The sequence below is a fragment of the Panthera leo genome, chromosome E1, assembly GCF_018350215.1.
Source record: "Panthera leo isolate Ple1 chromosome E1, P.leo_Ple1_pat1.1, whole genome shotgun sequence".
In the NCBI taxonomy this organism is placed as follows: Eukaryota; Metazoa; Chordata; class Mammalia; order Carnivora; family Felidae; genus Panthera; species Panthera leo.
The window spans coordinates 45,945,997-45,962,214 of NC_056692.1; the positions used below are offsets into that span (position 1 = coordinate 45,945,997).

Below are 16,218 nucleotides of genomic sequence, written 5' to 3' on the forward strand. Positions count from 1 at the left end.
GCTGTCCTCAGGCAGAAAGAGAAGCCACCATCGGTCTGTGTGAGGGTTCCAAAATGACACATGAGCTCAGGCCGTCCTCACCCCAGCTCCGAGAGGTGTGTGTCAGCTCCACTTAATCTATGTTGAGGAGGCAACACGCACAGTCCCGTGGCTTTGACAGGACACAGACCCAGGACTTCCGGGCTCCCTGATGATGTTGGGATGGCTCTCTGTACTGTCTTCACAGCAATCCTTTTATTCAGTCCGGTTCACTAACCGTTAGCGAAAGGTGCCCGGGGCCCTGTGAGGACTCAGCGACCAACAAGGCTCACTCCCTGCTCAGGAGCCTTGTGCTTCCTTTTGACTTTTTCCACCCCATGAGTGCTGGATTATCCCCATTTTAAAGATAGGGAGGGACACCTGGGGGGCTCAGTCGGTTAAGTGCCCGACTTTGACTCAGGTCATGATCTCACGGTTTGTGAGTTCGGTCCCCACGTCGGGCTCTGTGCCGACAGCTCAGAGCCTGGAGCCTGCTTCGGATTCTGTGTCTCCCTCTCCTTCTGCCCCTCCCCCACTCACACTCCGTCTCTCTCTGTCTCTCAAAAATAAATAAAAAATGTTTAAAGGTAGGGAAAGGAAGGGGGGTTCCGGGACTTGCAAGGTAATTTTCAGGTCAGTGGATGACTAGATAGGAACTCAGGTCTTGTGACGGCCAAGCCATTTGTCCCTCCCACAGAGGGGTTTGCAGGGAATCAGTGGGGAGCAGCAGCCCTGGAGTCTGCGTTTGTGCCTGGCTGGGCCACTTCCTGGCTGGGGGGACCCGCCATGTCACCAAAACGCTGATGTGCAAACCCGCGCACCCTCCACAAGGCTGCTGCAACCCTGAGGTGGTGTGCGTGCAGCGTGGCCCTGGGGCCACCCGCCCTGTAAGTCTTTGTAGGACTGGCACCGCCCTTTCTCCCATTTCACTAGACTCACTGCCTGTACAGGCCTTTTGACGTGAGTTCACCAATTTTATCCGAGTTCCAAACTCCTATGACTAAGATCACCTTATAGGAGGTGGGAGGTGAGCCCAGGGCTGGAGGCTCAAGTCACTACCCCCCACGCCCCCCAGATCTGACGAATCTGATGGCCACGTCCCGGAAACATGAAGATCTGTTGTGGGCCTGGGAGAGCTGGCGAGACAAGGTGGGGAGAGCAATCCTCCCCTTTTTCCCCAAATATGTGGAACTTGCCAACAAGGCTGCCAAGCTCAATGGTGAGTCCCTCTGGCCAAGATCTCGGGCTCTCTGGGGCCCTCAGAGGGGTCCTCTGAGCCCCTAACCTTGGTGAGAGGGAGGTCCTAGAGGGGGTGGGGCAGAGGGTGCTCAGGGAATGGCCAGGTGTTGAGAGAGCCTGTGCCCCCTCTGCAGGCTACGAAGATGCAGGTGACTCCTGGAGAGCCATGTACGAGATGCCAACCCTGGAACGCGACCTGGAGCAGCTCTACCAGGAGCTGCAGCCGCTCTACCTGAACCTGCACGCCTACGTGCGCCGGGCCCTGCACCGCCACTACGGGCCCCAACACATCAACCTGGAGGGCCCCATTCCAGCTCACCTGCTGGGTGAGCACAGGGACTGGGCCTGGGGCGGGGGTGCGGGGTGGGGGACAGACACAGATGAGGAAAGGTGGGGCCGGTGCTCTCCACATGGCAGAGGGCAGGCTGGGCAGGATCTTACGATGGTGTATCGGGTGGAGGGAGTGAGGGTGTGAGGCTGGAGGGAATGTTGCCGGGGCCGGGGCCGGGTGGCAGCTGGGTTCGGGGAGACGAGCCCCTTGCTTGCATTTAGCACACTTGCTACAGAGCCACTCGGTGCAGGTCGCCACGGGTGGAGCAGTGACAGAATTCATATCATCGCAGGAGACCATATGACCCATGATGCTTGGGCGGGGGTGGTGAGGAAGGGGCCGGGAATGAGAAGTGAGCACCTCCCCCCCAGGAAGTGGCACACGAGCAGAGCCTTGAAAGATGAGAGGTTCTGGGAAGGCTTGGTGGCTCAGTAGGTTAAGCATCCAACTTCAGCTCAGGTCACGATCTCACGGTTTGAGCCCTGCATCGGGCTCGCTGCTATCAGCACAGATCCTGCTTCAGATCCTGTGTCCCCCTCTCTGCCCTTCCCTGCTCAAACGTGTGCTCTCACCCTCTTCCTCAAAAATTAAAAAAAAAATTTTAAAAGATGAGAGATTCTGACAGATGGAAAAATAGCAGTAGGGAGTTAGAAGGACAACACTCAGGCGAAGAGGAATTAGGAGAACAGAGAATATTGAGAGTGTAGATCCATCCCAACTTTTGAACCCTCATTTTTTCAGGGGTTGTAAACTCAAATGCCCTGAATGAATGAAGTAGGCAGTGGAAGACAGTGAGGTCTGGCAGGGACTAGAGCAAAGCGGAGGCCACCAGGTTCTTGTCCCTGTCGAGCCACAGAGAACACATCCCTGGGGGGTTCGTTACTATGAGCAGAGAGGCCAGACGGGGCCACAGACCATTTGCCAACTGTGAGGGAGACTCCAGAAACTCATCCAGCTTTGGGTCTAGTTCCTGCTCAGTCTCTAGGGTCCTTGTAGCCCAAGACACCAGCCATCCTTGATCAAGGATGTGGGAGCGGATATCAGCTCAATGACTGAGAAACACAGACCCCAGGAAAAGGAGGCATTACGCCCAAGTGGCCCCCAGAGTGGGGGCAGAACTGGGGCTTAGAACTCAGCCCTTGGCACTCAAAGCAGGGCTGGATGTGCAGGCTAAAAACAATGTATGTCAAATCCCAGCACGGTTTGCAAATAGCAGGTGCTCGGGATACATTTGTGATCATAAGGCTTGGGATCTGGTTCCTTCTCCATGGGTGATGGTGTTGAGTGTAAGAAATAACATCTCTCTCTCCTCTGTCTGCCTTCTCTTCCCCTCCCTGCCTCCAGGGAACATGTGGGCTCAGACCTGGTCCAACATCTATGACTTGGTGGTGCCTTTCCCTTCAGCCCCCAAGATAGATGCCACAGAGGCCATGATAAAGCAGGTGCGCACTGGGCCCCTCATCACATTTCTGCTCCTCCAGGGCAACCCCAAGGCACAAGGGAGGGGAGACCTCTGCCTTGGTGGGAGAAGGCCTCTGCTTCAGGAATTCCCTCTGGCTGAGCCCTCTCCTAACCTCCACCCTGACGCAGTACACAGTCTGTCCCCAGAGGCCCCAGGTTTGGCAGGGCTCCCTCTGCTTGTAGGGCTGGACACCCAGAAGGATGTTTGAGGAAGCGGACAATTTCTTCACCTCCCTGGGGCTGTTGCCTGTGCCCTTTGAGTTCTGGAACAAGTCAATGCTAGAAAAGCCGACTGACGGGCGGGAAGTAGTGTGCCACGCCTCTGCCTGGGACTTCTACAATGGCAAGGACTTCAGGTGTGTCCAGGTTGCAGCCAGGGGACCTTATCAGTGGGCAAGGAGATGAACCAAGTACAGCTTCCACTATTGTCCCCTCAGCCAGAGTGAGCAGAAACAAGTACAGGGGCCAGAGCTTCGCATGAAAGGTCAAGAACATTGGGCCTGGCCTCGGGTTGGCCATTGGCTTCTGGCAGGGGAGCCTTGTCTACGAGGTGAGGGTCTTCTCAAGCACTGACCAGCTTCACTAGCTTGGTTAGTGCCCAAGGTCCCAGTGCTAGGTGAGCACTGTGAGAGCTTCCCAGCCTTCCCTCATTCTGGAGTGACCTCTGCCTACAGCAGGCCATCTTCCTGGGTGCATGTGTCTTGACACAGACAGGTACATGAGAACATGGGGGGCTTTGCACAGATCCATATTCACCATTGGCAGAGGCTCAGAAGCTGCCTTCATTGGAGGACAGTTGTCTATTGCTGCATAGACAGATGCACAAACCACCCCAAAACTTAGTGCCATAGAACAACCATTTGTTTATATTTGTGGTTTTATCAGTCAGGAACGCAGGCAACATGCAGTGGAAATGGCTTGTCCCTGCTGTGCAATGATGGAGACCTCAGCTGGGGTAGCTCTGATGGCTGGAGATGCTGGTGTAGCTCAGTGGGGCCATGTGTCTGGAGCCTTGGTTCTGGCTCTTGGTTGGGTACCTCAGTTTTTCTCCATGTGGCACGTGCTGGGACAGGAAGCTTCATTTGGCTTCTGTACTCACATGTTGGGTCCTCGGACTGGGATGACTGGAGAAGCTGGGGATTGGTGGGACCATCTTTCTACAGGCTAGCTTGGGCTTCCTCCCAGTATGACAGTCAGTCAGTCAGATTTCTTACTGGCAGTCGGCATCCCCCAGAAAGAAAGCAAGAACAGCCTGGTTTCTTAAAGGCTAAATCCAAAACTGGCACAGAGTCACTTCTGCCACATTTTCTTGGCTGAAGCAAGTCACAGATGCAAAGAAGGAAAAGAAGACCCCACCTCTTGGGAGAAGTGGCAAAGATGATCTGCCACTATTGATGAAGTTTCTTCTAGTAAGAGTGGACACAGAGAGACTAGAACAAAACAGCCAGAGTTCACGGGATTGCCTATCCTTGGGCCCTTCCTTCAAAGGCATGAGGACTGCAGCTGTAGGGATGGATGTACAGAATCAGAGGGTTGAGAACTCTCTTGGGAGTTTTCCTTGTATGGGGAATCATAGGAGAAGGTGGGCAGACCCCAACCTCGGTGTTACCAGGATGCCAGGAGGTTCTTCCCATCCCAATACAATGGCAGAAAAATGTGGTCAACTGAACTGAAGGGTTTTGGTTATATCCAAGGGAGAATTTGACCAGCTCACAAAAGAGAATGAGGAAAGATGAAGGGCGAGGTTGGGCCTCTGATGTGGACAGCTCTGTAGATGTCATTTCAGCCCTAACCACGAAAGTCCTGGGTGAATGTGTTTGCTGGTGTTGGGCACATGGGATGTAGAAAAGCTCAGAATAATTGTTGTTCCCTTCAGGAAACCTAAGTCTTGGAAGAGACAAAATGTGTGCATGAAAAACACAGAATCCACATTCTAGAAAGTTCTGCGCTAATCACAATTGAGTGTGAAGCCTCAGTTATGCCTTTTGAGCAAGTACTTTGCACAGTCAGAAAACAGCATGGCAGTGAGGGCTGGAGTGATTCAGAGAAGTTGGAAGCAGAAGAATGGCCTGGATGACCATGCTGTAGGGGCTTCTGACCCTCAGATTCCCTCCTTCTCGGGCTCATTCCATACCTCCTTTGGTTTTCCTTCCCATAAAGCTGTGTTCCCTGCATATAGCATTGATGGGGATCTGCTTTGTATGCAGTAAGGACAGCGGGTCCCTTTGCCCCACCCCCCGTGTTCCAGGATCAAGCAGTGCACCACTGTGAACATGGAGGACCTGGTGGTGGCCCATCATGAAATGGGCCACATACAGTATTTCATGCAGTACAAGGACTTGCCTGTGACCTTCCGGGAGGGTGCCAACCCTGGCTTTCACGAGGCCATTGGAGATGTGCTGGCCCTCTCAGTGTCTACCCCCAAGCACCTCCACAGTATCAACCTGCTGAGTAGCGAGGGTGGCGGCTATGGTGAGAGAGGAATGGGAAGTCCTGGTGGGCAGAGGGACTAAGAAGGGGCAGTGAGCTTGGGAGGCTGGGAGAGGGGACTTGATGGCTCATAGGCAGAGGTTGGGACAGAACAGTGGGGAATAAGGAGGCCACCAGCAGGGTGAGCCGGGAGGATGGAACTCCCATACCAGCCCAAGAGGCAGGTCGCTAGACCCAGAAAGGCACAGAGCCCACTCCTCCCCTCTCCACCCACCGCACACCCATCATGGCTGAGCCACTGGGACGTGGCAGGAGGCAGGCAGAGATCTGGTGACCAGGCTCCCTTCCCTTGGCAGAGCAAGACATCAATTTTCTGATGAAGATGGCACTCGACAAGATCGCCTTTGTCCCCTTCAGCTACCTTGTCGACCAGTGGCGCTGGAGGGTATTTGATGGAAGCATCACCAAGGAGAACTACAACCAAGAGTGGTGGAACCTCAGGTTCTAGAATGATCTTGTGGGGGTGTGGGTTCGGGGGGGGGGGGGGTGTCTCCATGGGTATCTGTATATGTGAGTGTGTGTGTAAGTGATGAGGTGCACAGGGGGTGATTGTGCACAGAGGCACAGCACACCAGAATCTGGACTGTCCAGTGGAACCCCCGGGGCAAGGTTCACCCTTCACCTCAAAAATACCAACCCTTCCTGACTTTATTCTCCCCAAACCCTCCCTCCAACATCTTTCCCCTTGACAGGCTAAAGTACCAGGGCCTCTGCCCCCCAGTGGCCCGGGCTCAAGGGGACTTTGACCCAGGGGCCAAATTCCACGTTCCTTCAAGTGTGCCTTATATCAGGTAAAGGGGAAGGGAGGAGGCTATTCAATGTTCAAAGTGCCGTTACTGCCCTGTGGGGAGCTACCTGTCTCGGTGACCTGGGAGGCCTGGCTGCATGGCACATTGTGCCTAGGCCACTTACCTGCCACCAAGGCTCATTGTTGTTTCACACTTTTGATGTGATGAGAGCCTCTACCCTCCAGGCATTTGAAAACAGAAACTCTACTATAATTGGCTAATGGTTACAAGACCTTGGTTGGATAGTTAACATTATTAACCATGACCCATGACCCATGACCAGAGCTAAGCACTGTTTTGTTTTGTTTTATTTTGTTTTTAAACAAGATTGTGATTTCTTTAATATATATTCAACATATTGCCTGTGATATAATTGGAATTATACCTGGAAGACCTTCTACACACTAAAACTAGGGTTAGAGACCCAGTTGGACTGGGAGGCTATGCTCTCAGGGGCATGGAGTCAGGCAGAACTGGGTTCTGGGGTCAGGCAGAACTGGGTTCAAATCTTGTTTCCACTTCTTTGTTTCCTTAAGCAAATTTTTCAGTGTCTGTGAGCATCAGTTTCTGCACCTGTGAAATCGTAGCAGATTTCACAAAATTGTAGCAGAACTTAACTTCTCAACATACTGTCCAATATAGATCATGATCAGGAAATGGTGGCCATAACGCACTAGTATGAATTTATATTCTTTTTAAAAAGTTTTTATTTATTTATTTTGAGAGAGACAGAGACAGCATTAGCAGGGGCAGGGGAGAGAGAGAGGGAGAGAGAGAGAATCCCAAGCAGGCTCTGTGCTGCCAGCACAGAGCCCGATGTGGGGGTTGAACTCACAAAACCATGGGATCATGACCTGAGCCAAAACCAAGAGTTGGACGCTTAACCGACTGAACCACCCAGGCACCCCTGAAGTTACACTCTTAACTGGGACATGTAAACACACCAGTGCTGTGAGTCACGTAGCCAGAGTGTAGACATGTCCAGCCCTTCCCTTCTGCCTGCTGCAGGAGAGCACTTACTGAGGGCTAGGAAGGGTAATTATAGGGTCTGGGACCCTCCTGGTAGAGAAGGGTCTGGAGACATCTGAGGGGAGGGTCTGTGTGTCCCTGACCTGCAGATAGCCCAGGCCACATGTGAGGCAAGGCAGAGGGCAAGGAGGGCTGTCCCGGGAGGGCTCTGGTCACTTCCAGCCCTTGCCACCTGTGGTTCCTGGAAGCCCAGTGGGGGAGGGCTCATGCTCATGGTGCCCACCTTCCCAACCTAGCACCCGGCATGATGTCAGCATATAGTCAGAACCTAATAAAGAAGTGTAGGGCAGGTGAATTGTGTTCCCACTGTGTAGGAAAGGAGAGAAAGCCTTCTCAGATGTTCCAGAGAGCAGCTGTGGGCAGGGGACCAAGGGGGATCCCAGGGCCCTTAGAACAGGCCCAACCTGGACAATGTACCAGGATGACCTGTGAGGAGGGCTACCATCTCCTTCTCCACTGGTTTCCCAGCTTGCAAGCTGGCACTCACTTTCATGTGAAAGCCAGGCCCAAGTGAATGGTTAGCTTCTGAGCTTAGAGTAGATAATTCTCCAGGGCAGGGGTGGGCAAAGGAGACACATTCCAAATTCTGACCAACAAACTTGGCAAAGCACTTTTAAGAAATGCCAGGAAAGTTAGTGGCACATGGCTTATGCCCAGCATTCAAAGTGGGAGGCCAGCGCTGCTGGTTTGGGACATTCTGAACCAAGTGCAGAGGTGGCTCTGGCTTTGACCTGCAGATTTATACCAGGGAATCCCTGCTGTTTGGAATAAAGGGGATCATTTGGGCTGGCTTCCCTGCCCAAACCACCCTGCCAGAAGCGTGGTTCTTGAGGCAACACCTGGCCTCTACTTGCATACACCCCAGGGATGGAGACCTTACTGCCTCAGAAGCAACTGCCCAATCTTTGAAGGGCTCTGCCCTGACCCTCCTCACCCATGAGTGATCCCCAGAGCTCCTCAAAGCAGGTCCTCCCGAGACGTGGAAGGAGCCTCTCGGGTGGGAGGCATGGGAACAGGGAGCCTTGAAGACCCTAAAGACCAGAGGGTGAGCTCCCTGCAACACCCGGGCTGCAGTGGAAGGTGACGGGCAACTGGGGCTCGGTGGCACAGGTCCTCAGCCACCCCACCCCACACCATGCTTCCCTCCACTCCAGGTACTTTGTCGGCTTTGTCATTCAGTTCCAGTTCCACGAGGCTCTGTGTCAGGCAGCTGGCCACAAGGGCCCCTTGCACACATGTGACATCTACCAGTCTAAGGAGGCAGGAAAGCGCCTGGCGTGAGTCTTTTCTGGCTTTCTTTTGACCGTTTCCCATGCTCTGACCCCAGTGGGGCTTTTCTGGGAAAACCTGCCATTTTGGCGTCTGGGTTGGGGATCCCAGGTGGAGCCTGTGCCAGACCTTAATGTGCCACCCCAATGGGGAACTAGAGCCCTCTGGGCCCCAACCATCCCTCCCCCATTCCCATCCCCTACCCCCAGACCTGCTCAAACCCTCCCAATCCCAAAGGAGGTTTAGGCCAGAAGAGGGGACATGGAAGGCGGGAATTAGGCTGGGGCAGGAGCAGCAAGCCTCCCTACCTGTCCTTCTGACTGACTCTGTGTCCCTTCTCTGGTGCTCCCCTAGGGATGCCATGAAACTGGGCTTCAGTAAGCCATGGCCAGAAGCCATGAAGCTCATCACAGGCCAGACCAACATGTCTGCGTCCGCCATGATGAACTACTTCAAGCCGCTGCTGGACTGGCTTCTCACTGAAAATGGGCGGCACGGGGAGAAGCTGGGCTGGCCTCAGTACAACTGGACACCAAACTCTGGTACCACACCCCATCCCCCTCAGCCCCAGGCCAGCCCCCTCCCCAGTTCAGGCAGACTGCAGTCTGACCTCAGAGCAAGAACAGGGAAGCGAGCCTAACCAAGCCCCAGCCCTGCCCATCCGTCTGCCCACTGCCTGCCCACTGCCTGCCCACAGCCTGCCCATCGCCTGCTCTCCTTGCTTTCCCTGCCCAGCTCACTCAGAAGGCCCCGTCCCAGGCAACGGCCGTGTCAACTTCCTGGGCCTGGACCTAGAGGAGCAGCAGGCCCGTGTGGGCCAGTGGGTGCTGCTCTTCCTGGGTGTAACCCTGCTGGTGGCCACCTTGGTCCTCACCCAGCGGCTCTTCAGCATCCGCCGTCACAGCCTCCACCAGCCCCACCATGGGCCCCAGTTTGGCTCCGAGGTGGAGCTGAGGCACTCCTGAGATGACCGGGCTGGGCTGGGCCTGCCGGGGAGCTTCTGCCACCAAGAGACCAGATCGGGGGCGTGGGGGCGTGGGCAGAGGACCCACTGCTCCTCTCGAGGCTCACCTCAGCCAGCCCCCCTCCTCCCACCCTATTCCCCCACTACCATGTCTAGAGTCCCGTACTGACCATCTGCCCTCCAGACCGCAAACCCCCACGGACCCTGCCCCCGAGTCCCTGGGCAGCAGGCCACCTAACATGGAGCCCCCTCCCAGTCTCTCTGTGAATACAATTAAAGGACCTGCCTCCCCCATCTGAGTCTGTGTCCCTCATAGGGAAGCCAGGGACAGGGACTGGGACACTCTCCCACCTCCTGGCAGTCAAGTGGGTCACTTCACTGGACATCTTCATCCTCCTCCAAGAAGAGCCTGGGAAAATGCCCTGGAGCTCTGGCCCCAGCACCCGCCCCTAGCCCAGGCAGTCAGCCAATGTCCCGCGTGGCCAGCAGCCCCTGCCCAGCCTCGGCACCAACCCAAGAAGACGGGGGAGGGAGCAGACATTCTGGGCTTCCGGCCTTCCATTTCCACGTGCTTCGGGAGCCCTGCCCCAGCTTTCCCATAAATGGCAGGTCCTTTAGATGGAAGACTTCTGGCTCTCCTCCGGGTCCCAGGGGGAGAGCGCCTTGCCCGTGTCTGATTCAGTGAGGGTGCAGAACTGACCGCATTGGTCACCTCAGGCTGCCTGCACCAGCTCCGTGTCTACTTGTATGACTGGACAGAGCTATTTGAGTATTGCCCATGGGGTCCAAGGCTAGACTCTTTTCGCCCCAGATGGAGAAGGGCCCTAAATGCTGGAGCTTGGCAAGAGCTAGCAGTCACACAGGGATTAACTTCCAGAGGCCACCCCTTCCCATTCCCCCAAGCTCATTCTCTCACCCTGAGCCTTCCCTCAAAAAGTCAATGTGGGCTTGAGGAAGTAGCATTTTGAGGGACATTTTTATAACTTTTATCTATATGTTTAGTATAGAAAATATGGAAAATACAGAAAACTATAAAGACAATAAAAGCCCTTTATATCAACACCAAGAGAAAAGCACCACTGACATTTTGGTATACATTAAAACCTTGGTTTGCGAGCATAATTCTTTCCAGAAACATGCTGGTAATCCAAAGCACTCATATATCAAAGTGAAGTTCAAGAACCATTGGCTCTGTTGTGATTGTGTGACATTCAGCATCATGTACTACTCGTATTGCAAGACATCTCTCATTTATCAAGTTAAAATTTATTACAAATGTTTGCTTGTCTTGCAGAACACTCGCAGAACGAGTGACCTACCATCCCAGGTTTTACTGTATATCTTTCCACTTTTTTTTCTCAGTACATATTTTATTTTTAATTTAAAAATTTTTTAATGTTAATTTTTGAGAGAGAGAGAGAGAGAGAACGAGTGGGGGAGGGGCAGAGAGAAAGGGAGACAGAGGATCTGAAGCAGGCTCTGTGCTGACAGAAGAGAGCCCGATGTGGAGCTCGAACTCACGAACTGTGAGATCATGACCTGAGACACTTAACTGACCGAGCCAATCAGGCGCCCCTTCGGTACATATTTTAAATGAGATCACAGTGTATCTATGCTTGTGTATCCTTTTTCCAATTAACACAACAATCGATTTTTCAGATAGTCAAATGCCAAATCTAGAACCTGGCGAAATGGAAGTTGATCAGTTGCCCAAGGCCAGAGGCTTCCACTGCCAGCCTGGCCCCTCTGTGAGGACCCCTCATCAGAGCCTATTCCCGGCTTTGCTGATGCCTTGACTTCAGCCAGGCCAAGCCCCCAACATCTGTCTCCAATATCCATTGGTCCAGCTTTTTTGCCTTCCCAATCTCCAGCTGCCATGTGTGTCTGTGTCTGGGTGTGTATCTGTGTGTGCATGTGTCAGTGTGCATGTTGCACATAGACTAGGTTGTACAGGCCTGTTCCATGGAGCAGGATGTGGGGTTGAAGTATTTTGGATATGCAAGAGGGTAGGAGTTTATGATTAGTTAGGACAATGGAATTTATAAACATATCCTCTAAATAGTTCTAAGATTCTACCACCAAAGACTTTTTAATTACTCCCCCCCACCCCCATCCCCAGCCTGACGTTTCAAAAGCTCTTTGTCTGCCAGACAAAGGTCATTGTCAGAATGCCGTTTCCTATCTTTGTGAACACAGGGGTTCATGCTGCCTGTCACAGCTTATGGAAGAGCATGAGGGCACCAAGCAGTCAACATCCAAAGGTCTGACTGAGGGCAACGAGACTTAACATGGGGGTCAGCCTAACCAGCCTTATCCCCTAGGCTTTTTGAAATATTAAAATTGTTTGGACTCCTGTTACTGTCTCCTAGGGTGAGGGGGGTACAGCTAGGTCTAACTAGAAGAAGGCAGAGGAAGAGGAGGGGTGACAGCAGAAAGAGAGGCCATTCTGTCATTTTCTACCAGTGACCCTGAAGTCTGAGCCCTTCCCTGTGCTGCACCTGCTGATGTCTGACGGCTGATCACTCCTCAGCAGCTCTTAACTATGAGGGCCCAAGGTAGGCATGGTTGCTGGACAGTTTCTCTGATATCTCAAACACCCTCTTCTTCCAATTGCCCACCCCCATTCCAGCCTACCCTGGCTCTAACATGAGTGAATCCAGTGGCTTTGGACTAGGCCTGAGTCAAATCCTGCCTCTGCACATAGTACCTTAGTGGCCTGGAGAATTCAATTTTCTGAGCCTCCATTTTGACACCTACGAAAGGGTTCTTACAAACCGTCTTAAATTTCTGCAAAGATTAAGTGAGATAATATAGAACTTATAGTATATAGTTTCCTCTCTTTATAAAAAAATGCATCACCTCCCCAAGTCACAGACCGTGACAACAGGAAAGCCAAGCAGAGATCAGCCCCTCACTAGACAGATAGAGGAAAAGGTCCAGAGCAGCTCACTGGTGACAGTTGAACACTCACATCTCCCGTGTCTTCCAGGAACTTTCTCATGGTTTCTGCACCATCGACTTCCCTGGAGCGCAATGAGTTTGCTCACCTGAGGGACTCAGCTTTCCTCAGTTCTGGAAACACAGGCATCATCTCTTTGAACGTCACCCTCCTCCTTTCCAGTCATCTCTTTGGGGACTCTTCCCCGATGCTGCCTGGGGCCATTTTGTCCTCTGTCTCCTAATCCTTGCTCATATTTCTCATCTCTCCCTCTGTCCTGTGTTCCAGGAGATTCCCCAGTTCTGCATCCCAGCCTGCTGCTTAACCTGGCCAGAGCGATTTTCATTGTTCCAACTTAATAACTGTTTTTCATTTTCACATCTCTCTCTCAAATCCCCTGTGTTTTCACAAAAGCCTATTCTTCATGGATTCTATTTTTTCTCTTTTTTACCACTCTAAGATCAGTATTTTTTTACGTTTTGGCATAATGTACCTCCCATACAATGTGCCATTTTAACCATTTTTAAGCATGCAGCCCAGTGGCATTGAGTGCATTCATATTGTCCTGGCAACCAGCACCACTGTATCTCTCTAAGTCCCTACTTTCAATTCTTTTGAATATGTACCCTAAATTGGAATTGCTGGATTATATGGGAATCCTTTGATTTTTTTGAGGAACCATCATACTCTTTTTCACAGTGGCTGCACCATTTTATGTTCCCAGTAGCACTCTACACAGGTCCAGTTTCTCCATGTCTTGGCCAACGGTTGATGTTTGGTAATAGCCATTCTAGCGGTATCTCATGGTTTTGATTTGCATTTCCCTAATAATTAATGATATGGAGCATCTTTTCAAGTGCTTATTACCCATTTGTATATAATCTTTTGAGAGATATCTACTCAGATCCTTTGCCTATCACTGATTTGGGTTGTTTTCTCATTGTTGAGTTTGAGAGTTTTCATGTATTCTAAATATTAACCCTTACCAGATATATAATTTACAAATCTTTTCTCCCATTCTGTGGGTTGCCTTTTTACTCTGTTTCTCGTGTTCTTTGATGCACAAAAGTTTTTAACTTTGATGAAATCCAATTTGTCTGGGGTTTTTGTTATTGCCTGTGCTTTTGGTGTCATATCCAAAATATCATTGTCAAATCTAATGTTGTGAAGCTTTTCCCATATGATTTCTTCAAAGAGTTTTCTGATCTTAGCTCTTATATTTAGGTCTTTAATCTGGTTTGATTTAATCTTTCCATATGGTGTAAAGATCTATATTTTAAGTCCCTTTCAGACTGCAGTTAGACCTGTCCTTCCTCAGGTGTGTCTGTCATTTAGCACAGGCTCTGGAGCCAGAGCATGGGGATGTGAGTCCCACCTCCACTATTTGCTAGCTATGTGACTGTAAGTTCCTCAACCTCTCTGTGCCTCTGTTTCCTAATCTATAAAGTGGGTGTATTGATCACAGTACTTACCTCATGCGTTTTTTGGTGAGGATTCATATACTAAAAGCTCTCAGTGGGTCCCTCGCACCTGGAAAGTGCTCAGAGGGGACTGGTGATCATTATTGATCTTCATGGCACTGCACTCTCTTTGGCACTTGGTAATCCTGACCTATGAGCCATTTTCAGTGGGAACATTCTTCTGCAGGGTCCAATGCACACACCATGTGCATGTGTTCTGAAGATGTCCCTAAAGTCAGTTTCATGGATGCTTCTTGCAGAGCCCCCTTAAAAAGGAAGCCATCTGCTAGCTCCCATCTTGATGGAGGCACAACTTCCACTGTGATCAGCTATGTCCATGCAGACAGCAATGCTGCAGCCCTCTGGGCATGGGTGCCCTCTGATTTCCCACCCGGGCCCCCACTCACTGCTGCATGAGCCCTCTTTGTCTCCTCAGCATCTGAAGAGTTCCGTTTCTTGCACTCCATCTCAGCTCTGTATTTTACATTTTAAAAAGCATGATTTTTTTAACCCCAAATAGCCAAAGCAATTTTGAGAAAGAAGAATAAAGCTGGAAGCATCACACTTCCTGTTTTGAAACTATCTTACAAAGCCATAGCAATCAAAACAGAATGGTATCAGCATAAAAATGGACACACAGATCAATGGAACAGTATAGAGAGTACAGAAATAAGCCTGCCCATATATGGTCAGTATATTTAAGACAAACCAAGAATATAAGATGGGAAAAGGATAGTTTTCTTCAATAAATAGTGTTGGGGAAGCTGGGCAGGTGCATGCAAAAGAATGAAACTGGACCCCTACCTTACACCATACAAAAAATTAACTGAAAATGGATTAAAGACTTAAACATAAGGCCAGAAAGCATAGAACTCCTAGAAGATAACTTAGATAGTGAGCTCCTAGACATTGGTGTTGGCAATGATATTTTGGATTTGACACCAAAAACAAAGGCAACAAAAGTAAAAATCAACAGGTGGCAACTACATCAAACTAAAAAGCCCTTACACAGCAAAGGCAATCATCAACAAAATGAAAAGGCAACCTAAAGAATGGGAGAAAATATTTGTAAATTACATATTTGATAAGAAATTAATATACAAAATATATAAAGAGCTCATACAACTCCAAACAAACCAACTAAAAAATGAGCAGAGGAACTGGATAGACATTTTTCCAAAGAAGACATACAGATGGCCAGCAGTCACATGAAATGATTCTCAACATCTCTAATCATCAGGGAAATGCAAATAAAAACCACAATTAGATATCACCTCATGCCTAGTAGAATGGCCATTATCAACAAGATAAGAAATATCAAGTGTTGGCAAGGATATGGAGAAAGAGAACCCTCGTGCACTGTTGGTGGGAATGTAAATTGTCAGCCGCTACAGAAAACAGTATGGAGGTTCCTCAAAAGGTTAAAAATAGGGGCACCTGGGTGGCTCAGTCGGTTGGGCATCTGACTTCACTCAGGTTGTGATCTCACAGATCGTGAGTTCAAGCCCCACATCAGGCTCTGTGCTGACAGCTCAGAACCTGGAGCCTGCTTTAGATTCTGTGTCTCTCTCTCTACCCCTCCCCTGCTCGTGCTCTGTCTCTCTCTCAAAAGTAAATAAACACTAAAAAAAATTTTAAGTTAAAAGTAGAACTACCATATGATCCAGCAATTTCACTCCTGGGTATTTACAAAGAAAATGAAATCAGTCTTGAAAAGCTATCTGCACCTTCGTGTCCATTGCAACGTGATTTACACTAGCCAAGACATGGAAACAATCTATGTGTCCAATGACAGGTGAATGGATAATGAAAAGGTGGTATACATATACACACCAAAAAACTGAGCTTATAGATACAGGGAACAGATTGGTGGTTGCCAGAAGCAGGAGGTGGGATGGTGGGCAAAAAGATGAAGGTGGGAAAAGGCATAAACATCTGGTTTATGCCTGGGTGGCTCAGTCGTTTAAGCGTTCGACTCTTGATTTCAGCTCAGGTCATGATCTCACGGTCCATTGGTCAGTCATGAGATCAAGCTCAGAGTTGGTTCCACCCTGGTCATGGGAGCTGCTTAAGATTCCCTCTGTCCCTCTCCCTCTACCCTTTTCCCACTTGCACACATGTGCTTGCTCTCTCTCTCTCTCTCTCAGAAAAAAAGTCCTAGTCTGCCCTTCCCTGATCGTGTATACTACTCTCTCTCTCTCTCTCTTTCTCTCTCTCTAAAAAAAAAAAAA

General features: G+C 50.5%; 1 protein-coding gene across 2 annotated transcripts in view; it reads left to right on the forward strand.

The window, feature by feature from the left end:
- Nucleotides 1-9,883, forward strand: part of ACE (angiotensin I converting enzyme) — a 20,668-nt gene extending 10,785 nt beyond the window's left edge. For both annotated transcript variants that reach the window (XM_042914427.1, XM_042914428.1), the window contains 10 exons: nt 1,094-1,237; nt 1,392-1,583; nt 2,933-3,030; nt 3,233-3,405; nt 5,298-5,521; nt 5,836-5,980; nt 6,232-6,330; nt 8,511-8,633; nt 8,980-9,167; nt 9,361-9,883. In XM_042914427.1, the coding sequence (XP_042770361.1) occupies nt 1,094-1,237; nt 1,392-1,583; nt 2,933-3,030; nt 3,233-3,405; nt 5,298-5,521; nt 5,836-5,980; nt 6,232-6,330; nt 8,511-8,633; nt 8,980-9,167; nt 9,361-9,590 (1,616 nt within the window). In that variant the 3' untranslated portion in view covers nt 9,591-9,883. The remainder of the gene's footprint in view (nt 1-1,093; nt 1,238-1,391; nt 1,584-2,932; nt 3,031-3,232; nt 3,406-5,297; nt 5,522-5,835; nt 5,981-6,231; nt 6,331-8,510; nt 8,634-8,979; nt 9,168-9,360) is intronic.
- The last annotated feature ends 6,335 nt before the right edge of the window (nt 9,884-16,218 follow it).